Raw genomic sequence first — 26,628 nt, forward strand, 5'->3', positions numbered from 1 at the left:
AACAAGAGGCCCCTGAGACTGTACACATTCTCCATACGAAATTTCTTGTATTGAAGATGAACATTTAGGGGTCTGAGATTGATGATCAATCTGAATTTCCCGAGTGGTTTGGGAACGACAAAAATATGGGAGTATACTCCCTGGCCCTCTTGATTTGGAGGGACTGGGACTATGACTCCCTGTTCGGCCAGGCTGGCAACGTTCTGGGAAAGTCCAGCGGCTTTGCGAGGATCGCTTGGTAGGTGTGTGAGGAGAAAAATGGGGGGAGGAAACTGGCGGAATTCTAGCCTGTAACCTTCCCTGATGATCTGAAGGACGTGAGGACTCCTGGTTATTTCCTCCCAAGCGGGAAGGAACCTGGAGAGCCTGCCCCCTACCCTCTCGTCACTTGGGATCCTTTTCACCAGGCTTGGGGCTGGAAAAAAGAATCCCACTCTTTGGCTTATCCTTTCCAAACCCCCAGCGCCTGCCGGGTGCCGATTTCTTCCCTGGGGGGGGGTTTTTTCTCTGGTTGGGACGAAAAAACTTCCCCCTATTTGCTCTAGGTTTGGAGGGAAATTTATTTCCTTTTTCAGAGGATCTCGCTAGGGCCTGATCTAATGCGGTGCCGAACAAGAGGGAACCCTCAAACGGAATCGCACACAAGCGGTTTTTTGACGCAAGGTCGCCCCTCCAAGTTTTCAGCCAGACAGCTCTCCTAGAAGCATTAATAAGTGCTCCAGTCTTGGCTGAAGCGCGAACCGTCTCAATAGCTGCGTCTGCCAAATAGGCTACCGCACTGCCGATCACCTGGAGGGACTCTTGAGTTTCTCTAGACTTGGAAGAACTTGCTAGATGATCTAACAGCCTGGAAGTCCAAGCGGCAGTGTTCCTTGCGACGCATGCTGAAGCTAACGCAGGACCCAAAGCGGCTGCATTGGCTTCCCAGGCTCTACGGAGGGAGGTATCCGCACGCCTATCCATGGCATCCCTTAAACTCCCAGCATCCTCAAAAGAGAGATCGGATTGTCTAGAGACCTGAGCTAAAGATGCGTCAAGACGAGGAACTTTAAAAAAGGTATCCTCCACCTCATCTTTAAAGGGGCAGCGGCGTTTCCAGGTTTTAAACTTGGGAAGTTTCTTTTCTGACTCAGCCCATTCCCTCCGGATAATATCCTTGAGGGATTGATGCACTGGGATAGTCTTAGACTGAGGCTTAATTAAACCCAAATACATCCTGTCCTGGGCTGAAACCTGCTCCGCTGGATGTTGGATCTGCTCAGAGGCGTAAATGGCTGCGAGAAGACCCTCCATATCATCTGCGGAAAATATATATTTCCCAGACCTGGCATCCTCGTCCTCTTCCTCCGCCTGGCTTTCCACCAGGCCCTCTTCTTGAAGAGTGACCTCAGAATCCTCGGAGTCAGAGGAAGGAGCCTTCCTAGTTCGCTGGCGGGAACCCAGCCGCGCAGAAGTGGATCCCTCCTGAGACGAAGGACCAGGTACAGGGGGATCAGACTCCCTACTTTTCAAGGAAGATTTAAAATCCTTGAGAGTGGCGAGCATTTCTGACTGCACAGAGAGAAAATCCTTCATGATTTGCGAGGTCTCTTTCCCAGCTAGTTTAAGGATACACTTGGAGCAAAAGGGTTTGCTATAGTCTGTCGGGAGCTTATCATTACAATTCCCACATTTCTTAATTTTTTTAAGGGGTTTAGTGGATCTACTGGCTTCCCCCTGGGCAGAAGGGTCCTCTCCTAAAACACAATGTAAAATGGAAAGGCCCATTAGCAACATACTCTCACAGCTGAGGTTCTACAACAAGAGGGGGGGGGTAGTGCAGCCATTCCCCCCCCCGAACACAAGGAGGACTCACCCCGGGTGGACTCCTCAGCAGCCATGTCTGTCAGACGGTCCTCCATGATGAGGGCGCCCGGCCCTTCTCTCTCCCCGGCTGCGCGTTGCTCTGCCTCTGCTGTGCTCTGCAGCGAAATGTGGCATCCGTCGGTGGAGGCCGCCATCTTGTAGGGGCGGAGTGACGTCACGCCGTCGGACGGCGTGCGCGTCATCAATACGCGCCCAGCAAGTGACGGCGCCGCTCGGAGCGGCGCCCAGCCCAGCCGACACCACGCTGCAGAGGGGAAGTCTCCCTGTAAGGTAGGAGGGAAGACAAGGGGGGGGGAGAGAGGTACGGCCGCCTCAGAGCACTAGGGAAGCCCTGCTAGCTAGGAGGCTCTGGCGTCCAGGGAGGCACTCTTCTTAGATAGCACTTTCAGCCTCCCTAGACCATAAAGAAGGGATACCCCCCCGGGAAAGTGCAAGCACCTTGACCGGACCCAAAAGCACCCAGTACCTGAGGTCTAGACTCCGGGGGGGGGACCACCAGCCCCAGGCCTTAGGTCAGCTTGAAAATAAAAAACTGTTTCGCTGTAGGGGAAACACAATCAGAAACTGAGGCACATGGGAAGGGTGGGGCCTTTTAACCTCTTTTTTGATTGTGTTTCCTGTCAGGTGGCCAGTCTACTCTCAGCGTGCCGTCCTGGAAGACGAGGGAGAAATTCTTTTGCTTTCCCCATGACTCCAGAATCCAGAAAATGTCAGTGCAGCACTGGATGAAGGATGAAAGGGTCTATCAGGAGTCCAGAAACTCATTGACCTTTTACACACACACACACACACACACACACACACACACACAAATTACATGCAATCAGATCACAGGTGAGGATGGTTACCTTTAATAGCCATCCAAACCCCTTTGTGTCAACTTGTGTGCATGTTATCAGGCCAAAATCACCAGGGTATGTAAACTTTTGATCAAGGTCATTTTAAAAAGAGTAAACACAGTTGATTGGCTGAAGTTTTTTATTATCAAACACTAACCACGAGTGAAAGAAAGGTTTTTGTGTTAGAGTCTGTATAAAAGTCAATGCAGGTCGCCCCGAGCCACCCCCGAAGTCGTACAGGAACCATTTTCTAAGTCGGAGCGACTTGCGTCGCTCCTATTAGAACGGTTCCATTGCATTCAATGGGACGCGACTCGTCAGGCGGCTGAGCCCCAGTGTGAACCGGGTCTTATCATTCATATTCTCTGAAAAATGGCCAAGAAATCATAAATTCTGCCAGGGTATGTAAACTTATGAGCACAGCTGTATATTGCTGGGAATCCATGGGATCGTTTGGAGTCCTGGCCAGCATATTAGATGTGCCTTTCAATTTTATCTGACGATCTTATGAAACTACCAAACCAGTGAAAGTCCCAGGTTGGTTTGTATGTTCCTAAACCCCAAAGCCCTGTGCTATATTTCTACATTTTTAAGTTCATGTATAGGAGATACAGGCATACCCCACTTTTAAGTACACAATGGGTTATATTTACTAAATCTGGAAAGCACACAATCAGGCTCACTTCTGCACAGAAACCAATGAGCTTCCAGGTTTTATTGCCAAAGCTTAGGCAGTAATTGAACATTTGCTGGTTGCAGAACATTCTTGTGATTTTTTACGGGAACTATATGCATTGACTCAAAGCTCAATTTTTTCCTTGAGACCTTTGACCCCCCGAGGTCATTCATCATTCAGTTATGGGACACAAGCACTCGACATGTTGGGGTTGGGATGGGCGTTTTGTTATTTGGTGCTGTGTGCCAATATAAACGTTTTGTTCGGGCCTGGGCAAGGTGAGGAGGTTGAAGGGGCTACAGCAAAACATTTTCATAATCCACGGTTCTGCCATCTGTATAATTTGCTAAATACTTACCTATCCTAGAAATCCATGTATAGCATGTATATGTATCTATGGCTAACAAACTAAACTTACCATCATGGAATGTAAGAGGCCTAAACTCAAGGCTCAAACGTTCCTTAGTATCTGACTACATTAACCGCTTGCCGACCGCCCTGCGTGAATCGCCGTAGATGTAGATCAGAGGTCTCCAACCCCCGGGCCGCAGCCCACTACCGGGCCGTTGCGTCTCTGTGAGGCAGCCCAGTGCATCACAAGAGTGGGCAGGTGAGAGAGCCCGGGGGATCAGAGGCATGTGGATGAGAGAAGCCACCCGCTTCTCTGCGCCCGCCCCACATCACAGCTCTTCCGCCCTTACAGCGCTGGTGTCGGAGGCAAAGAGATGACATCTCTCTGCGTCCACACCGCTTAACAGCTCTTCCGCCCTCAAAGCACTGGGAATGAATGAGACGCTGAGAGCTCATTGGCCGAGATCGGATATCCCACAGGGAGGGATACAAGCAGCGCAAGTCCATTCTGCAGGGTGTGTGCATTGTGGTAAGTTGGCAGGGTTTTGCAAGTTTCCGGGAGCTATTAGTGTGCAGCAACTTGAGGAAGAGTGTGGAGATGCCGGGGGTGATAGAAATGTCTGCAGGGAGGTGCGAGGCCAGTTCTGGTGCTGTGTGTGTGTGCTTCACTTTCTCAGTGCATAGTAGTGGTCTCTGCAGTGCTGGAGCAATGCATTAGGGCTTGTTCACACTATATACTTTCAACACATGTACACCCCCCTCCTGCACATGCCCCCCACCCCCATTCACTCCCATTCACCCCCATTTACTCCGTGCCCCCCTTCTGCACATACCACCCACCCCCATTCACTCCGTGCCCCCCTTCTACACATACCACCCACCCCCATTCATTCTGTGCCCCTCTCCTGCACATACCACCCACCCCCATTCATTCTGTGCCCCTCTCCTGCACATACCACTCAACACCATTCACTCCGTGCCCCCCCTCTGCACATACCACCATTCACTCCGTGCCCACCTTCTGCACATACTACCCACCCCCATTCACTCCGTGCCCCCCTCCTGCACGTACCGCCCACTGCCATACAATCTGTGTCCCTCTCCTGCACATACCACCCACCGCCATACACTCTGTGCCCCTCCTGCACATATCACCCACCGCCATACTCTTTCTTTATTTTCCCCTCCCTGCCAGCCTATTTGCTTGGATTACACTATGGCTATTTCTCACCAACCAACAGTATTCCCCATCCCGCACCAGTCCTATTGACATCCATCTATTCCCCCCCCCCCCCCCCCATGCCAGCACAAATCCTTTTTTTTATCCCTATACAGACCAGGATCCCCCAGTTTCAATCCAGTTGTCCTCTACCCATCACTCATCTCCTATTCACTCCCCCCTTTCTTCTCCCCTAACCCATTGTTCCCAATCCCATCCCCATTTGTTCAGGGGCTAAGGAAGGACTCTGAGGCAGAGCATCTTACTACTGCTGCTGCTGCTTGTGTGGGTGTGATGTGTACTGTGCCAATCCTTGCTGACCCTCCTCTCCAATTCATCCCATGTGATTGGCGCAATACACATCCCACCCACACAAGCAGCAGCAGTAGTAATAAGATGCTCCACCCTGGGGTTCTTCCTTAACCCCTGCAAAGGATGTGACATGTGAGTAGGGCCTCATGTCTATATTTTTTGCCTAAGGCCTCACAAAACCTAGAAGTGTCAACACCAGCTGTTGCCCGTGAAAAATCGCTTACCCCCCGTGCACGCCCCCAACCCAAACCCCCCGGGCCTTGACACAATTTTCGTCCACACAGCCGGTCCCCGGTGCCAAAAAGGTTGGGGACCGCTGATGTAGATGACGGGCGCTTTAAGGAGTATAGGGCGCTCGCCCTCAGGGTAACGTAGGAGCTCGTGCACATGGCCGCTGGCTACTCACGATTGCTCCTGAGAAGGAGAGGAGAGAACGAAGATCTGTCAATGTAGTTAATAGTTCCTTATTATCTTTGTTTCTCGCAGTCAGCTGTCTGCTATAGCTGATGGGAGGGACTTGATATAAATACAGAGTACCCACACCAGCATTATTTGCTGGATTGTCATGGTGTGAGGCCAACTCTGTCAAGTAAGTTCCATGTCCATATTACCTGCCTTAAAGTGGGAGTTCACCCAAAAAACAATTTTTAACATTAGATTGAGGCTCATTTTGTGAAGGGGAATCGGGTGGTTTTTTTTTTTAAATCGAAGCAGTACTTACCGTCTTCACCGCCGCTTCCGGGTATGGTCTTCGGGACTGGGCGTTCCTATTTGATTGACAGCCTTCCGACGGTCGCATCCATCGCGTCACGAGTAGCCAAAAGAAGCCGAACGTCGGTGCGGCTCTATACGTTCGGCTACTTTCGGAAAATCGTGACGCGCTGTATGCGACCGTCGGAAGCCTGTCAATCAAATAGGAACGCCCAGTCCCGCATTCCATACCCGGAAGCGGTGGAGAAGATCGCTCTCTAAAACGGTAAGTACTGCTTCGATTTAAAAAAAACACCCAATTCCCCTTCACAAAATGAGCCTCAATCTAATGTTAAAAATTGAGTTTTTGGGTGAACCTCCACTTTAATGATATTATGCAACACTATCCTCTAGTGGATCTCTATAGATATGGCTTTTATATGTTTACTAAACCATCACCCTTATGCTCGGATCCACCAGATCCAGGGGATTAATTAGGAGTTCCATACTATCTTTGTTTCTCGCAGTCAGCTGTCTGCAGTTAACTGTGATAGCTGATTGGAGGGACTTGATATAAATACAGGAGCACCCACACCTTCACACCAGCATTCCTTGCTGGATTGGCATGGTGTGAGGCCGACTCTGTCAAGTAAGTTCCATGTCTATATTACCTGATTTAGTGATATTATGCAACTTTACCATTTAGTGGATCTCTATAGATATGGCTTTAATAGGTTTACTAAACCACCACCCTTATGTTCGGGTACTTCCTAGTTTGGATATAGTTATTCAAACCTATTTGTCTATGTTATCATCTATATGAACAAATAATAAACAGAAAATATCATTATATCGATATATTTTTTGTTCCTTAACCACTTAAGACCCAGACCATTATGCAGGTAAAGGACCAGGCCACTTTTTGCGATTCGGCACTGCGTCGCTTTGACAATTGCGCGGTCGTGCAAATTGGCTCCCAAACAAAATTGGCGTCCTTTTTCCCCCCACACAAATAGAGCTTTCTTTTGGTGGTATTTGATCACCTCTGCGGTTTTTAATTTTTGCGCTATAAACAAAAATAGAGCGACAATTTTGAAAAAATAAAAATAAAATTTTTAACTTTTTGCTATAATAAATATCCCCCAAAAAACATAAAAAAAAACAATTTTTTTCTCAGTTTAGGCCGATACGCATTCTTCTACATATTTTTGGTAAAAATAAAACAATAAAATTTGCAATAAGCGTTTAACGATTGGTTTGCGCAAAATTTATAGCGTTTACAAAATAGGGGATAGTTTTATGGCATTTTTATTATAATTTTTTTTTTTTTTTACAACTAATGGCGGCGATCAGCGATTTTTTTTTTTTTTTTGTGACTGCGACATTTAGCTAGATTCAGTAAGAGCGCCGCATCTTTAAGGCGGCGTATCGTATTTACGCTACGCCGCCATAAGTTAGATAGGGAAGGACTGTATTCACAAAGTACTTGCCTCCTAACTTGTGGCGTAGCGTAAATGTGGCCGGAAGAAGCGCGCCTAATTCAAATGAGGATGGGGGGGCGTGTTTTATATTAATTACTCGTGACCCGACGTGATTGACATTTTTTACGAACGGCGCATGCGCCGTCCGTGTACATATCCCAGTGTGCAATGCGCCAAAGTACGCCGCAAGGACGTATTGGTTTCGACGTGAACGTAAATTACGTCCAGCCCCATTCACGGACGACTTACGCAAACAACGTAAAATTTTCAAATTTCAACGCGGGAACGTCGGCCATACTTAACATTGACTAGTCCAGCTATTTGATGGAATAACTTTACGCCTGAAAATGCCTTACGTAAACGGCGTATCTTTACTGCGACGGGCGCACGTACGTTCGTGAATAGGTGTATCTAGTGATTTACATATTCTACGCCGAACTCAATGGAAGCGCCACCTAGCGGCCAGCCTAAATATTGTACCCTAAGATACGACGGCGCAGGCTGTCGTATCTTAGCTAGGTTTAAGTGCATCTCAGTTTGAGAATACACTTAAACTTAGGACGGCGCATCTACCGATACGCCGGCCTAACTCTTTCTGAATCTAGCCAATTATGGCGGACACATCGGACAATTTTGTCACATTTTTGGGACCATTGTCATTTTCACAGCTATAAAAATGCATTGTTTATTGTGAAAATGACAATTGCAGTTAAGGCGTTAACCACTAGGGGGCGCTGTAGGGGTTATGTGTGACCTCGTATGTGTTTCTAACTGTAGGGGGGCGGGGCTGGACATGTGATGTCACTGATCGCCTTTCCCTATATCAGGGAACAGACGATCAGTGACACTGCCACTGTAAAGAACGGGGAAGGTGTGTTTACACTCAGCTCTCGCTGTTCTTCCGCTCCTGTGACCAATCGCGGGACACTGGCGGCAATCGGGTCCCGGGGCCACGGAGCTTCGGACCGGGTGGCAGGCCCGCGACCCACGGCTGGGCACTTAAAGGAGACGTACAGGTATGTGCTTGTGCCCAGCCGTGCCATTCTGCCGACGTATATCTGCAGGAGGCGGTCCTTAAGTGGTTAACATAATTCAACCAAATGATGCGATTTGACTTATTATGAATATACAGACATATCGTTAAGATAAATTGGAGCGAGTAAATTAGCATAATTAGGACAATGATATAGTGTATATATTTGATCTGGGCCCCCCCCCCCCTTTTTCTTTATAATATTAATTTAAATAGTTCTAAAAATACTAAAAAATTAGAGGTTACAATTAAGGCTAGATTAATTCCTATAGTAATGTCATATTTTTCTATCCCTGTAGTAATAATAATAATAATAATAGAGTGTACTGTTTGACAGTGGACATTATTAGGTCTGTTGCAGATCTCATATACTCGGGTACATATACATACATAACCTCTCATTCTTTTATTAACTTTTTAACATATAAACTGTTATTGTAGAATTTATATTCTTTCTATACAATATACATCATTTAGCCCTATTGGGGTACAATCTATTATTTGTAATTATTATCTTATATTTTTAGGGACCTCCATCCCAGTAGATCTCTTCTGGCTGATCCACTGGCTTCTCGATCTTTGGAATAATTTCTCCCCAACGGGATTGTAACAGAATGGCCCGTGACACCCAGAGACTTTTGAAGGATGGGGGGTACTCCTGTGCCAGCGTCACTAATGACTCTTGGGACTAGGGTCATCCTGTGCCCCTTTTGGGCATAGGGCGACTGAGAAATGATTATAAATTACATGAGATGGGACATTACTGATAATTCATGTTTTCCAGAATATCTTGGAATATTACAAGTTGTCTGACTCCAAATGGAGTGTTTTCATTCAATGGGGGGACACATGCTTTTAAGGTGTTAATTGCGTCTGCTCTTAGACATTCCATTGTGAGATGCTAATTAAGTCTGTAAAGGTCAGATGTTTAGCTTTTAGGTGTTAATTCAGCCTGGTTCCTAAGACCCTTCATTATGTATGCGAATACTGTTTTGTGTGTGGAATGTACTTGTCAACTGTAGTAATTAGGTCATGTTAATCGTGGGGCGATGGAATGGAATATCGTAAACGGTGGTGACCGTTACAGGGATGAACACCTGTTCCTTATAAATGTCCGTCTCAAACCTGCAGTTATTGTATATTCTGATACCCACTTCTTCCTTGACTGGCAAACTCATTGACAGAACCCAGCGTGCTTTTTTTTTTTTTTTTAAAAAGCATTGAAAATATAATCGCATCCAATGAAATATTTATCATCCTTCTACTACATTTATAATACGTAAGTGAATGATTACATGTATATACATCATATATAAAAAAAAAACTTTTTGTATATATTTAATAATAATGTTCTAAATGCATGTAATTAACTATGTATTTTTATGCTTAGATTAACTAATTGTCCTTCTCTACACACCCCTGAAGGAGGTTTCCCTCGAAACGTGTCAGTTGTAAAGAAATTTTTCATGTATTTACCTATATGGTAACAATCTTTGGAACTGTATATTTTAATTCAATATTTCATTTTTTTTATAAATAAGTATAAAATTGTGAATAAAAACAATTTTTTAACCTTAATATCCCACACATATTTGGAATTAATACTATCAGTGCCTTAAAAGTCCACCCAGGGGAACCCCCTTTTCTTTTCTCAACTGTTAAAGTAAACGGACAGATCTCCGTTCTGTCCGGGGCAAAGAGAGCGATCTGTTGGGGGGGGGGGGGACAATGATCGGTTTCCTCACCCAGGCAGTCCCACAATCATTCCCTAGGCAACACAGTTAACCCCTTGATCGCCCCCTAGTGTTAACCCCTTCCATGCCAGTGACATTTATAGCTCTGATCGCTGTATAAATGACATTAGTCCCAAAAGAGTGTCAAAAGTGTCTAACAATGTCACAGTGCCAATAAAAATCACAGATCGCCGCCATTACAAGTACAAATAAAAAATTGTTATAATAATGAAAAAAAAAAAAAAAATGCCATAAAACCCCCCTATTTTGTAGACGCAATGGGCCAGATCCACAAAAGAGATACTCCGACTTAACTGCTGTTCAGTCTGTGTGTAACTTTGGAAACGATCCTCAAAAGGCTTTTTCCAAAGTTAGGCAGAAGATCAGGCATGTGTAATTGAATTACACTGCCGAATCTTAGGATGCAGTACCGCATCCGCCGCTGGGGGCATTTCGAGTCGAAATGCCGTTTCTAGTATGCAAATTAGCACTTAAGGCGATCCACAAAGCTTTCCAGCTTCCTTTTTGCGCCGTAAGTGTTATTTTGCAAGTGTAAAATTAGGGCTGGTTCTACAAAGTGTAAACTAGTCACACCTTGTAAAAGCCCATTCCAGCGACGGCATTTGGTATGCATTCCCGAGGGAGAACTCCACGGCAATTTGTAAAAACAAAACCGGCATGGGTTCCCCCCCAGGAGCATACCAGGCCCTTAGGTCTGGTATGGGTTGTAAGGGGACCCCCCCTACGCCGAAAAATCGACGTAGGGGGTCCCCCTACAATCCATACCAGACCCGTATCCAAAGCACGCTACCCGGCCGGTCAGGAATGGGAGTGGGGACGAGCGAGCGCCCCCCCCCCTCCTGAGCCGTGCCAGGCCGCATGCCCTCAACATGGGGGGGTTGGGTGCTCTGGGGCAGGGGGGCGCACTACGGGCCCCCCCACCCCAGAGCACCCTGTCCCCATGTTGATGAGGACAGGACCTCTTCCCGACAACCCTTGCCATTGGTTGTCGGGGTCTGCGGGCGGAGGCTTATCGGAATCTGGGAGTCCCCTTTAATAAGGGGGCCCCCAGATACCGGCCCCCCACCCTAAGTGAATGGATATGGGGTACATCGTACCCCTATCCATTCACCTGTAGGCAAAAAGTAAAAGTTAATAAACACACAACACAAGGCTTTTTAAAATATTTTATTATTCTGCTCCGGATGCCCCCCCTGTCTTCGTTATTAGCTCAATTACCAGGGGGGGCTTCTTCTTCCACTCTCCGGGGGTCTTCCACTCTCCGGGGGTCTTCTTCCATCTTCTCCCCTCTTCCGCTGTTGACTCGGCGAACCCCGGTTCTTCTCCAGCTCTCCGGTGCCTTCTTCTTCAGCGCTGGCTGCCTGCTATGTTTGTGTGTTAGCTCAATTTCTAACAGGCAGCCAGCGCGGTCTTCTGTGGCGTCAGGGTCTTCTCTTCCTTTCTTCCGATGTTGCCTCGTCGCCTGTTGTCGCTGTAATGATGGAAGCGCGCCTTGCATCACATTTATATAGGCATCACCGTCCCATCATGCTCCGGTAGGTACCCACGTGGTGGGTGCACGTGGGTAGGCACCCACCACGTGGGTACCTACCGGAGCATGATGGGACGGTGATGCCTATATAAATGGGATGCAAGGCGCGCTTCCATCATTACAGCGACAACAGGCGACGAGGCAACATCGGAAGAAAGGAAGAGAAGACCCTGACGCCACAGAAGACTGCGCTGGCTGCCTGTTAGTAATTGAGCTAACACACAAACATAGCAGGCAGCCAGCGCTGAAGAAGAAGGCACCGGAGAGCTGGAGAGGAACGCCTTGCGCCGGCGGAATTTTAGTTACACAGCCTGAAATTTCTAGATAAGTGCTTTGTGGATCAGGCACTTAGGTAGAAACTTTAAGGCAGTGTAACTTAAATGGGATTTTTTAAGTTACGCCAGGTTTTTGTGGATCTGGCCCAATAACTTTTGCGCAAACCAACCGATAAAACGCTTATTGCGATTCTTTTTACCAAAAATATGTAGAACAATACGTATCGGCCTAAACTGAGGAAAAAATACATTTTATATATATATATATATATATATATATCTTTTTTGGGGATATTTATTATAGCAAAAAGTAAAAAATATTGCTTTTTTTTCAAAATTGTCGCTCTATTTTTGTTTATAGAGCAAAAAATAATAACCACAGAGGTGATCAAATACCACCAAAAGAAAGCTCTATTTGGGGGGGGGGGGAAGGATGTCAATTTTGTTTGAGTACAGCTTTCCACAACCGCGTAATTGTCAGTTAAAGCAACGCAGTGCCGTATCGCAGAAAATGGCCTCAAACATATAGCGGATAGATCCCTTAATCTATCTCTCAATGCTCCACCCAAGTCTGAGCGAATTCATTCATTTGGGAGGATGGGCATCAATGGTCTAGGTTTGGGCTTAAGTATCTTCACCAACTATAGGACACTGGTACCCTTAAAACTTTTGCACAGCTCCGAGGAGATATTGTGTCGTGGACATTTTATGACAATGTATTTAACCACTTCCAGACCTTAGGTGTTTTTCAGATTTGGTGTTTGCAAGACTAAAACAGTTTTTTCTGCTAGAAAATTACTTAAAACCCCCAAACATTATATATATATATTTTTCTAACACCCTAGAGAATAAAATGGTGGTCATTCCAATACTTTTTGTCACACCGTATTTGCGCAGCGGTCTTACAAGCGCACTTTTTTTGGAAAAAATTCACTTTTTTGAATTAAAAAATAAGACAATAAATTTGGCCCAATTTTTTTATATATTGTGAAAGATAATGTTACGCCGAGTAAAATGATGCCCAACATGTCACGCTTAAAAATTGCGCCCGCTCGTGGCATGGCGTCAAACTTTTACCCTTAAAAATCTCGATAAGCGATGTTTAAAAAATTTCTAGAGATTGCATTTTTTGAGCTACAGAGTAGCTCTAGGGCTATAATTATTGCTCTCGCTCTAACGATCGCAGCGATACCTCACTTGTGTGATTTGAACACCGTTTTCATATGCGGGCGCTACTCGCGTATGCGTTCGCTTCTGCGCGCGAGCTCGTCGGGACGGGGCGCTTTAAAAAAAAAAATTTGTTTTCTTATTTATTTTTATTTATTTTATTACTTTTTACACTGAAAAAAAATAAAATAATAATTTGATCACTTTTATTCCTATTACAAGGAATGTAAACATCCCTTGTAATAGAAAAAAGCATGACAGGTCCTCTTAAATATGAGATCTGGGGGTCAAAAAGACCTCACATCTCATATTTAGGCTTAAATGCAAAAAAAAAAAAAAAAAAAAAGTCATTTTTTCAAATGACCAAAAAAAAATTTGTCTCTTTAAGAGGCTGGGCGGGACTGACGTTTTGACGTCACTTCCGCCCAGCCGAGCTATGGGGACGGGCGAAGGAGATTTTTCCTTCAGTCTCGTCCCCGCTCACCAGCCGACAGCACCCGATCGCCTCCGCCGCTACCGATGGCTACGGTAAGCGGCGGAGGGAGCGGGAGAGGGCCCGAATCCGCCGCGGAGACCGCCATTATCGGATTCCAGACCACGCACCCTAAAGATCGATACCTCGGTTGTGGCAGCAGCTGCTGCCGTTACCGAGATATCAATCTTTAAAAACAGGACGTACATCGTCTTGCGCAGGTCTGGAAGTGGTTAATATGTATTGTCATAGTGTCACCCAGTGTTAGTACTTCCGTAGCCCCCTCTAAAGAGCTGGCTGGGGCGGACTGACGCTGGTTGAGATAAGCTTCCTGATTTGGAGAAAAGTGTTTGCGGAGTGAGGATGTCTGCCGGCAAAAGGGTCCCTGTGTGATGCACAGACGTTCGCCTGAGGGGGGGGGGGGGGGGGGGATGTGTCCTCTCGACAAATGCATTATTGGTTTAGCAGATGTATGCTCTTGTCACCTCTATATGCCTGATCAACATGAATGTGGTGACATGGGTGTACACCTGCAGATAAGCTCCCCTCATCAGGAACTGTGTTCATTGGTTGTTGTATTATTCATGTTGTTGTAGTATTTATGTTGTAGTATTAACTAACCCTATTGGAAGGGTTTCTGTATTGTACATCCTGTTGGAAGGATGTCTTTAACCACTTAAGACCCGGACCATTATGCAGATTCAGGACCTTGGCCCTTTTTGCGATTCCGCACTGCGTCGCTTTAACTGACAATTGCGCGGTCGTGCGACGTGGCTCCCAAACAAAATTGGCATCCTTTCTTTCCCACAAATAGAGCTTTCTTTTGGTGGTATTTGATCACCTCAGCAGTTTTTATTTTTTGCGCTATAAACAAAAATAGAGCAACAATTTAAAAAAAAAATGCAATATTTTTTAAAAATATATAAAAATTATTATTATTAATTATTTTTGTCCTCAGTTTAGGCCGATACGTATTCTTTTACCTATTTTTGGTAAAACAAAAACAAAACAAAAAAATCGCAATAAGCGTTTATCGATTGGTTTGCGCTAAATTTATAGCGTTTACAAAATAGGGGATAGTTTTAGGGCATATTTATTAATAATTATTTTTTTTTTTACTACCAATGGCGGCAATTAGCAATTTTTTTCATGACTGCGACATTATGGCGAACACATTGGACACTTGACACATTTTTGGGACTATTGTCATTTTCACAGAGAAAAGTGCTATAAAAATGCACTTATTACTGTGAAAATGACAATGGCAGTGAAGTGGTTAACCACTAGGTGGCACTAAGGGGTTAAGTGTGCCCTAAGGGAGTGATTCTTACTGTAGGGGGGTGTGGCTGTATGCGTGACGTCACCGATCGTCGTTCCCTATATCAGGGAACAGACGATCAGTGTCACTGCCACAGTGAGCAGGGAAGGTGTGTTTACACTCACCTCTCCCCGTTCTTCAGCTCCTGTGACCGATCGCGGGACACCGGTGGCGATCGGGTCCGTGGTCACGGAGCTTCGGACTGGGTCGCACACAGGGGCGAACCACGAATGGCCTCTTAAAGTCAACGTACAGGTACGTGCCTGTGCCCAGTCGTGCCATTCTGCTGACGTAAATGTGCAGGAGGTGGTCCTTAAAGCGGAGTTCCTCCCAAAAATGGAACTTCCGCTTAATCCACTCCTCGCCCCCCTTACATGCCACATTTGGCATGTAATTTTTTAGGGGGGGGAGTGGGGGATTCAGGAGGAGTGGGACTTCCTGTCCTACTTCCTCCTTCCGCCGAGGGGCTGCAAAGGCGATTAAGTTATAACTTAATCGCCTTTTGGCAGCCCCTCCCTGTAGGCGATCGCCTGGGACATGTGACAGGTCCCAGGCGATCGCCTGTCCAATCGGATGGCGCAGCGCCACTCGCGCATGCGCAGTGGGTGCCCGGCCGTGAAGCCGAAAGCTGTCACGGCCGGGTGCCCACAGTTGCAGTGGAGGCGCCGGCGGTGAAGGGGGGGGGACCGGAACGTAGCTCCCAGCGGCACGTCACTGGACCGGGGAACAGGTGAGTGAGTGTATGTTTATCAAAAGCCAGCAGCTACACTTTTTGTAGCTGCTGACTTTTAATGAACATAAAAAAATGCCTGGAACACCCATTTAAGTGGTTAAATGGTCAGATCCTTATATGGTCATTTCCTGGGTGGAGCGGACATCCTGCGACATCACTTCCTGTTAACTTCTTTAGTGATTTGGGAATAATTGAGGCATACTGGTCTCTAGGCAGTCATGCCGGCCGAGCTGAGAACGTAGGATGGTAATGTCTTTTTACTTGAATGAATGGGAAATCGAATGATTGGCGAGTGGATTTTTAGCTTAGATGCATTATATCATCAAGACGAAAGGTGTGCTTATTAGCACAGGAGGCAGGAGATATGGCTGTGTGCTCTGCATACAGCCAACTTTCTATATCAATTGGTGTACCCAACTCTTGGGAATTCCAATATACCAGGTTGAAACATGCGGCACCGAGTCAGTTTGGGGAGTCAGCCAATTACATTAGAAAACAGGAATATGGAAAAAACGTATTGAATCCAGATCACACTAAACTGATATCTAAATATTATAAAATAGTTTGTTAGGAGCTGAAAAGTAAAAATTATTGTGAAAGTTAGAGATCGATGGTGTAAGATCATACCTGAGCTGTTGGAAGAGCATTGAGAAGACGTGTTGGTATCGTTTATGCCCACAGTCATTTCAGCTAGAGATAAAATGATACAGCTAAGAAACCTACACCAAAATGTACTATACGCCCTTCGGCTATACAAAATGGGGCGAAGAGAGACACCCACATGTCACAAGTGTCTTGCGGAGGAGGGAACATTTATCCATAGGGTATGGGGAGTGTAATAGGTAGGATCAGACCTCTGTGGTCCCAGGTCACTCAGTTTATTCAGGCTACCATCCAAATATCTGTAGTCCGCTGGTCGGGCTTTTGGGTATAACTGAGAACGAAGATATGGGCAGTAACACGAGAACCCTGTTATGGACTGCTGGTCTTTTATGTTCGCAAATGGATTGCAATTAATTGGATAAGGAGGGAATAACCTCACATTACCATCATGGAAAGCTCTAGTGAATGTAAATATTACACTGTATAAAATGACCTATGAAGCTAGAGGGGGCCCTAAAAAAAAAACGTAATAAAGTTTGGGCCAAACGGGTGGACTCTGAAGACACAGTACCGGAAGACCATTGAGTTATATTAGCTGTTTAATGGTATAGGCAAAGTGTATATATATATAGTATGTATGTGTATATATATTGGATTGATAGTTGGGTATTGGCACACTACACAATGGTTTTGAGGTACCCAACCTCTTTATTTCTGTCTATATTTACATGATTTGTTCATGTTTTTGGATTAACCCAAAAAATGCCATATGTACAAGTAGACTTATAAATAAATACATTATGACTAAATGTATGGTAATGGAACAGGGATGGTTGCGCTTTATCTTACTTATATATCTAACCCATTTACATGTTTTTTTTATTTTTTATTGCCACATTCAGAGAAGAAGAAGGCGGTAGAGTAATAAGAAGGTGTAATACTTCCCACTACCTATTCCTCACTCCGGCAGGCTCCCTCCATCTGTGTGACCGGTCCCCTGAAGAAGCTCTTTGGCTCTCCGGCCAGTGGCTGCACCTTTGACATCATCAAGTACAATGTAGGACCAATAAGCCAGCATTGTATGTGAGAGTGGTGATGGACCACATACAGTTGTGCTCATAAGTTTACATACCCTGGCAGAATTGATGATTTCTTGGCCATTTTTCAGAGAATATGAATGAGAACACAAAAACTTTTCTCTCACTCATGGTTAGTGTTTGGCTGAAGCCATTAATTATCAATCAACTGTGTTTACACTTTTTATAAATCATAATGACAACAGAAACTACCCAAAATGACCCTGATCAAAAGTTTACATACCCCAGTTCTTAAAGTGGAGGTTCACCCAAAAACCTTTTTTTTTTTAACATTAGATTGAGGCTCGTTTTGTCAAGGGGAATCGGGTGTTTTTTTTACAATTGAAGCAGTACTTACCGTTTTAGAGATGCATCTTCTCCACCGCTTCTGGGTATGGGCTGCGGGACTGGGCGTTCCTACTTGATTGACAGGCTTCCGACGGTCGCATACATCGCGTCACGATTTTCCGAAAGTAGCCGAACGTCGGTGCGCAGGCGCCGTACCGACGTTCGGCTTCTTTCAGCTACTCGTGACGCGATGTATGCGACCGTCGGAAGCCTGTCAATCAAATAGGAACGCCCAGACCATACCCGGAAGCGGCAGAGAAGATCGCTCTCTAAAACGGTAAGTACTGCTTCGATTTTTAAAAAAAACACCCGATTCCCCTTGACAAAATGAGCCTCAATCTAATGTTAAAAAAAAAAATTCGGGTGAACTCCCGCTTTAATACTGTGTATTGCCCCCTATAACATCAATGACAGCTTGAAGTCTTGTGTGGTATTTGTGGATGATGCTCTTTATCTTCTCAGATGGTAAAGCTCCTCATTCCTCTTGGTAAGAAGCCTCCAGTTCCTGTAAATTCTTGGGCTGTCTTCCATGAACGGCACGTTTGAGCTCTTCCCAGAGGGGCTCAATTATATTGAGGTCAGGAGACTGAGATGGCCACTCCAGAACCTTCACTTTATTCTGCTGTAGCCAATGACAGGTGGACTTGGCCTTGTGTTTTGGATCCTTGTCATGTTGGAATGTCCAAGTACATCCCATGCTCAGCTTCCTGGCTGATGAATTCAAATGTTCCTCCAGTATTTTTTTATTACATTCTGCATTCATTTTGCCATCAATTTTGACCAAACTTCCTCTGCCTTTGTAGCTCACACATCCCCAAAACATCAGCGACCCACCTCCGTGTTTCACAGTAGGGATGGTGGACCTTTCATCATAGGCCTTGTTGTCTCCTCTCCAAATGTAGCGTTTATAGTTGTGGCCAAAAGGCTCAATTTTGGTCTCATCACTCCAAATGACTTTGTGGCAGAAGGTTTAAGGCTTGTCTCTGTGCTGTTTGGCCTATTGTAAGCGGGGATATTTTGTGGCATTTACGTAGTAATGGATTTCTTCTGGAGACTCGACCATGCAGCCCATCTTTCTTCAAGTGCCTCCTTATTGTGCATCTTGAAACAGCCACACCACATGTTTTCAGAGTCCTGTATTTCACCTGAAGTTATTTTTGGGGTTTTCTTTGCATCCTGAACAATTTTCCTGGCAGTTGTGGCTGAAATTTTAGTTGGTCTACCTGATCGTGGTTTGGTTTCACCAGAACCCCTAATTTTCCACTTCTTGATTAGAGTTTGAACACTTCTGATTGGCCTTCTCAATTCCCTGGATATCTTTTTATATCCCTTTCCTGTTTTATACAGTTCAACTACCTTTTCCCGCAGATCGTTTGACAATTCTTTTGCTTTCCCCATGACTCAGAATCCAGAAACATCAGTGCAGCAGTGGATGACAGATGCAAGGGTCTGTCAGGAGTCCAGAAACTCATTGACCCTTTATACACACACACACACACTAATTACAAGCAAACATATCACAGGTGAGGATGGTTACCTTTAATAGCCATTCAAACCCCTGTGTGTCAACTTGTGTGCATGTTATCAGGCCAAAATCACCAGGGTATGTAAACTTTTGATCAGGGTCATTTGGGTAGTTTCTGTTTCCATTATGAGATAAAAAGAGTAAACACAATTGATTGATAATAAATTAGGGCTGTGCAAATTAACTTTTAATTAATCGATTAATCTTTAATTTTTTTGATCGATCAAAATCTTTTGATTGGTATTTGCCTCTCCGCCGGCTTCTGGGCCTTCAGGGATTTCCGTCGGAGATCTGGTGACATCACGGACACCGGCGGGGCTTGCTGTGTCCATCTGAAGGGTTCCTTTGCTGTGCCTTCATATCTGCATGCCGGCAGGACCTTACTATCTGCCACACGCAAGGGCTGTTACACTTCCCTCTATCAACCTGGGTTTCTACAGCCATCCACTGGGAGTTGTGATAGTTCCCTTCACGGAACATCTACATGCCGATGAACTGATGTTAACCTCTCCTCATCTGGATTCAGCAGTGGTATCGTTGTACACATTTTTATACCAGTATCATACTTAGCTACATGTTTTTATGACTGCTTTTGGTACCGTTTGGTATTACTCGCACCATTTTTACAGTTTATGTAGCTACATCGATTTTATCTCCAGTGCAATATTTATTTGGTTACCTACTTGAAATCTATAAAAGTTTTAATGCTATTCCCATTGAGCGCTGCCTTTGTGTGTTTTTTGTATCCTGCTATCCATTTTTCCAGTTGTTGGTAGCTGCACTGGGAATCAGCCTGCAAGGAGATCAGCTAAAAGTAGTTGGATCTGTATGTGCTTTATAATTAATCGAAATTAGTCGATTAATCGATTAAAAAAAAAAAACGATTAATCGAACAGAAAAATTTTGATCAGTAACAGCCCTATAATAAATGGCTTCAGCCAAACACTAACCATGAGTGAAAGAAAAGTTTTTGTGTCATCATTCATACTCTCTGAAAAATGGCCAAGAAATCACAAATTCTGCCAGGGTATGTAAACTTTTGAGCACAACTGTACAGCCTGAGTGTCTGGGACAAGAGGTGAGCGCCCAAAGCCTGCCAGACCGAGGAATAAGGCAAGTATTACAGCTTATTCCTTCCTGCAGTGTCAGGGAGCACCAATGCAAGGGTATTATTTTTTTTAATTCAGGGGTTCAGCTCTAATGCATGCAGCAGTTACACTTCAGGGATCTTCCTGCATACAGGGAATCCTAAAGGATAGCAGTTGTCAGATCTTTATCACCCGGAATATGTGTGTGTGCCCCTCCTTGTGTGCCCCAAGGACTTTGTCCTGCACTAGACAGACGGAGCAAACACTTCCCTTCCTTCTTTGTCAATGACAGGCCTGTTAAGAAGATCGAGTCAACACACCTAAGCCCCAATGTTGCTTGGTGCAGCAGTTTGCAGTTTATATCGAAACATAGTAATACATCTCTGCAATACTTTCACATTTCTACCTCCAGATTTGGAGTGAGATTTGATGAGGTCACTACTGTTCTGCTCAATGTTCTCCAAAATTAGGAAGCAAAACGCTGCCTCTACCAAGATGGCCGCCACACACATCTGAAAGATTAATCTGTGCTGCGGTTCAAATATAGCTGCTAAGGGTCGATATACAGAAAGCCCAAACCAGGGATCCTCAAACTACGGCCCTCCAGCTGTTGCGGAACTACACATCCCATGAGGCATTGTAAAACTCTGACATTCACAAACATGACTAGGAATGATGGGAATTGTAGTTCCTGAACAACTGGAGGGCCACAGTTTGAAGACCCATGGCCCAAACTAACATAAAAACATGAAATATATGCAGCAGCAAATAAACAAAATTCTAAAAAAGAAAAAAATTGAAAATCTCCTTGAGAACGTTTGATTGGATGAAACGCCTCGGGGCGGAGACTCTGCGCTGACGTAATGCTGCTGCACGACTGTAGCAGCTCTCTATGCGAGTTGTCTTTGTCTTATTCAAAGAAGAGTTCCACCCAGAAGTGGAAGCTCTGCTTATCCGTTTTCTTCCCCCTCCTGTGCCACATGTGGCACCTTTCGGGGGTGAGGGCGGAGTGGGTGCCTGTTTTCGACAGGTACCTGTCCCCAATTCGGTCGTACTTCGCTGCAAAATTCGACCCCCCTCATCCTTCCCACGCCTACGGGCCAATTAGAAAGTGCAGCAGGAAATCGGCTGTGAAGCTGGAAGGCTTTACTCTCCACCCTGAGGCGTTTCGTCCAATCAGACGTTCAAGGAGATTTTCCTTTTTTTTCTTATTTTGTTTATTTGCTCCTGCACATATTTATGTTTTATGTTATTTTGGGCTTTCTGTATATCGACTAGAGTTGTCCCAATACTAGTATCGGTACCGATACTGAGCATTTGCGCGAGTACATGTATTCGCGCAAATGCTCCCGATGCTTCACCCAATACTTTTTTTTTTTCACCGGAGAGAGGGCGGAGAGCGGAGCAGTCCTCGGGTATGTAAAATATGTCACCAATGGAGGCAAGGAGAGCTGCTGCCGCCGTCTAGTTGATCAGCGCTCTGGGAACATAACAGCTTTCATTTGAATAGCTGTGTGTTCCCCGCCGCACGTCGTCATATATAGCCCCTCCCCCTTGTCCAGGCACTTTGATAGACAGATCACCCATCCCAGGATTGGACGGGTGATCTGTCTATCAAAAGGCCACTGGAAACCAACACAAAGCTGCATTTGCGGACACGAGGACGCATTTGGGGACACGAGGACGCATTTGGGGACACAAGGCCGCATTCGGGGACACAAGGCCGCATTCGGGGACACAAGGCCGCATTCGGGGACACAAGGCCGCATTTGCAGACACAAGGCCGCATTTGCAGACACAAGGCCGCATTTGCAGACACAAGGCCGCATTTGCAGACACAAGGCCGCATTCAGGGACACAAGGCCGCATTCAGGGACACAAGGCCGCATTCAGGGACACAAGGCTGCATTCAGGGACACAAGGCTGCATTCAGGGACACAAGGCTGCATTCAGGGACACAAGGACGCATTTTTAAAAAAAGTATCGGTACTTGGTCCTAAAAAAGTGGTATCGGGACAACCCAAATATCGACCCTTAGCCAGCTGTATTTGAACCGCAGCACAGATTCATCTTTCAGATATCTGTGGCGGCCATCTTGGTAGAGGATGAGCGTTTTGCTTTTTTTGGAGAACAATGAGCAGAACAGTTACAGGCTATGGCGGCAGAAGCACCCGAGAGATGATGGAAACATTGTCTGGGTGCCGACATCGTTGGATTCCAGGACAGGCAGCTGCTGACCAAATTTTTCTGTGGGGGGGCGGAACTCTGCTTTAAATAGCATTGCTTAGCTGTTTTACCCAAATGCTTTGTATATATCCAGCATTCCAATACTACACCCTTGCTGCTATCTAAAAAAAAGGTGGAAAAAGGCTGGTGCCATGGAAGTCAGCTAAAACATTGTTTTATTATTGCATATAACCAGTCAAAAAGACACCAACGCGTTTCGGCCATCAGGCCTTAACGACGGCTCTGCTATCTGTTGGCTCCTGAGTGAGCTTTATTTAAACACAGCCGAGACCAGGCTTTGGGCACTAGTGAAGGGAGATGACCTGGGATCGATGTGGGAAGAACTTGATTTGAGATGCACGCTGTCATTGCTCTGTGTATTGTAGCATCTCCTTTTGGTGAGTGTGCATTTTGTAAGGTGGTGCTGGCTGGATGATCCATACACAGAGGGATCAATACTGTGTGTTGGTGGAGATCATGACCTGTACACACAGAGGAAGTTGATATCTTGTGTTGGTGGAGGATTTGTGATGTGTTGGGACTTTTCATGGAAACATTTGATACATTATTGCGCTTTATGTTATTGATTTTGTTTTTTAAAAAATGTTGGTAATGTGGCACTGCATATGTTTACGTTTTACGCCTCCGCACAGACATAATAATCGATGGTCAACATGGATTTATACTCTACAAAGCAGGAAAATTTCAGCAGCAAAATTTAAAGCAATTTCTCTCCTGATCTCCATAAATCAGCCAGCCTGAGAAATCATTATTGAAAGGCTGCAGAATTATTGCCTTATACAGTGAGGGGGGGGGGGGTATTTGACCCCCTGCTGATTTTGTATGTTTGCCCCACTGTCAAAAAAATGATCAGTCTATAATTGTATTGGTCGGTTTAGTTTAACAGTGAGAGAACAACAAAAATATCCAGAAAAAACGCATTTAAAATTTTAAGATTTCTGTCTCCCAGGCGTCTTCTATACAGGCAACGAGCTGAGATTAGGAGCACTCTCTCTCAAAGGGAGTGCTCCTAATCTCAGCTTGTCACCTGTCCACAGAAGCAATGAATCAGATTCCAATCTCTCCACCATGACCAAAGATCTGTCCAAGGATGTCGGGGAGAAGATTGGAGACCTACACAAGGCTGGAATGGGCTACAAGACCATCGCCAAGCACCTTGGTGAGATGTGACAACTGTTGGTGGGATTTATTCACAAAACACAAAATAAGTGTCACTCTCCTCGGTCTGGGGGTCCATGGAAGTTCTCACCTCGTGGAGGTTCAATGATCAGGAGAACGGTGAGGAATCCGCCCAGAACTACCCGGGAGGATCTTGTCACTGATCTCAGCTGGGACCATCGTCACCAAGAAGACAATCGGTAACACAGAACACCGGGAAGGACTGAAATCCTGCAGCCCCCGCAAGGTCCCCCTGATCAGGAAATCACATGTACAGCCCATCTGAAGTCTGATAATGAACATCTGAATGATTCAGAGGAGAACCGGGGGAAAGTTTTGTGGTCAGAGGAGACCAAAATCGAGATCTTTGGCATCAACTCAACGTGTTTGGAGGAGGAGGAATGCTGACTATGACCCCAAGAACACCATCCCCCACCGTCACGCATAGAGAACACCATCCCCCCCACCGTCACGCATAGAGAACACCACCCCCCCCACCGTCACGCATAGAGAACACCACCCCCCCCACCGTCACGCATAGAGAACACCACCCCCCCCCACCGTCACGCATAGAGAACACCACCCCCCCCACCGTCACGCATAGAGAACACCACCCCCCCCACCGTCACGCATAGAGAACACCACCCCCCCCACGTCACGCAGAGAGAACACCACCCCCCCACCGTCACGCAGAGAGAACACCACCCCCCCACCGTCACGCAGAGAGAACACCATCCCCCCCAACGTCACGCATAGAGAACACCATCCCCCCCACCGTCACGCATAGAGAACACCATCCCCCCCACCGTCACGCATAGAGAACACCACCCCCCCCACCGTCACGCATAGAGAACACCATCCCCCCCACCGTCACGCATAGAGAACACCATCCCCCCCACCGTCACGCTATAGAGAACACCATCCCCCCCACCGTCACGCATAGAGAACACCACCCCCCCACCGTCACGCATAGAGAACACCACCCCCCCCACCGTCACGCATAGAGAACACCACCCCCCCCACCGTCACGCATAGAGAACACCACCCCCCCTACCGTCACGCATAGAGAACACCACCCCCTCCACCGTCACGCATAGAGAACACCACCCCCTCCACCGTCACGCATAGAGAACACCATCCCCCCCCCACCGTCACGCATGGAGAACACCATGCCCCCCCACCGTCACGCATGGAGAACACCATCCCCTCCACCGTCACGCATGGAGAACACCATCCCCCCCCACCGTCACGCATGGAGAACACCATTCCCCCCAATGTCACGCATGGAGAACACCATCCCCCCTCACCGTCACGCATGGAGAACACCATCCCCCCCACCGTCACGCATGGAGAACACCATCCCCCCCACCGTCACGCATGGAGAACACCATCCCCCCCCACCGTCACGCATAGAGAACACCATCCCCCCCACCGTCACGCATAGAGAACACCATCCCCCCCACCGTCACGCATGGAGAACACCATCCCCCCCACCGTCACGCATAGAGAACACCATCCCCCCCACCGTCACGCATAGAGAACACCATCCCCCCCACCGTCACGCATAGAGAACACCATCCCCCCCACCGTCACGCATAGAGAACACCATCCCCCCCACCGTCACGCATAGAGAACACCATCCCCCCCACCGTCACGCATAGAGAACACCATCCCCCCCACCGTCACGCTATAGAGAACACCATCCCCCCCACCGTCACGCTATAGAGAACACCATCCCCCCCACCGTCACGCTATAGAGAACACCACCCCCCCACCGTCACGCATAGAGAACACCACCCCCCCCACCGTCACGCATAGAGAACACCACCCCCTCCACCGTCACGCATAGAGAACACCACCCCCCCTACCGTCACGCATAGAGAACACCACCCCCTCCACCGTCACGCATAGAGAACACCATCCTCCCCACCGTCACGCATAGAGAACACCATCCCCCCCACCGTCAGGCATGGAGAACACCATCCCCCACAGTCAGGCATGGAGAACACCATCCCCCACCGTCACGCATGGAGACCACCCCCCCCACCGTCACGCATGGAGAACACCCTCCCCCACCGTCACGCATGGAGAACACCCTCCCCCACCGTCACGCATGGAGAACACCCTCCCCCACCGTCACGCATGGAGAACACCCTCCCCCACCCTCACGCATGGAGAACACCCTCCCCCACCCTCACGCATGGAGAACACCACCCCCCCACCGTCACGCATGGAGAACACCACCCCCCCCCCCACCGTCACGCATGGAGAACACCACCCCCCCCCCCACCGTCACGCATGGAGAACACCACCCCCCCCCACCGTCACGCATGGAGAACACCACCCCCCCCCCACCGTCACGCATGGAGAACACCATCCCCCCCCACCGTCACGCATGGAGAACACCATGCCCCCCCACCGTCACGCATGGAGAACACCATCCCCTCCACCGTCACGCATGGAGAACACCATCCCCCCCCACCGTCACGCATGGAGAACACCATTCCCCCCAATGTCACGCATGGAGAACACCATCCCCCCTCACCGTCACGCATGGAGAACACCATGGGGCCATGTACCATCAAATTTTGGGCGAGAACCTCCTTCCCTCAGCCACGGCAATGAAAATGGGTCATGGATGGGTATTGCGGCATGACAATGACCCAAAACACATGGCCAAGACAACAAAGGAGTAGCACATTAAAAGGTCCTGGAGTGGCCTAGCCAGTCTCCAGACCTTAATCCCATAGAAAATATGTGGAGGGAGCTGAAGGTTTGAGTTGCCAAATGTCAGTCTCGAAACCGTAGTGACTTGGAGGGCAAAATCCCTCCTGAGATGTGTGGGAACCTGGAGGCCAAATCCAAG

General features: G+C 46.9%; 1 protein-coding gene across 2 annotated transcripts in view; it reads right to left on the bottom strand.

Annotated features, from left to right (window-relative positions):
- The window catches only part of KPNA1 (karyopherin subunit alpha 1), a 113,860-nt gene that overhangs the window by 44,234 nt on the left and 42,998 nt on the right, over window positions 1-26,628 (bottom strand). The window contains exon 5 of one of the 2 annotated variants that reach the window (XM_040339175.1): window positions 16,345-16,407. The exons of the other annotated variant lie outside the window; for it this stretch is intronic. Within the exon in view, the coding sequence (XP_040195109.1) occupies window positions 16,345-16,407 (63 nt within the window). The remainder of the gene's footprint in view (window positions 1-16,344; window positions 16,408-26,628) is intronic. 2 annotated transcript variants of the gene reach the window in all.

This window comes from Rana temporaria, chromosome 2, assembly GCF_905171775.1.
Source record: "Rana temporaria chromosome 2, aRanTem1.1, whole genome shotgun sequence".
Taxonomy (NCBI): domain Eukaryota; kingdom Metazoa; phylum Chordata; class Amphibia; order Anura; family Ranidae; genus Rana; species Rana temporaria.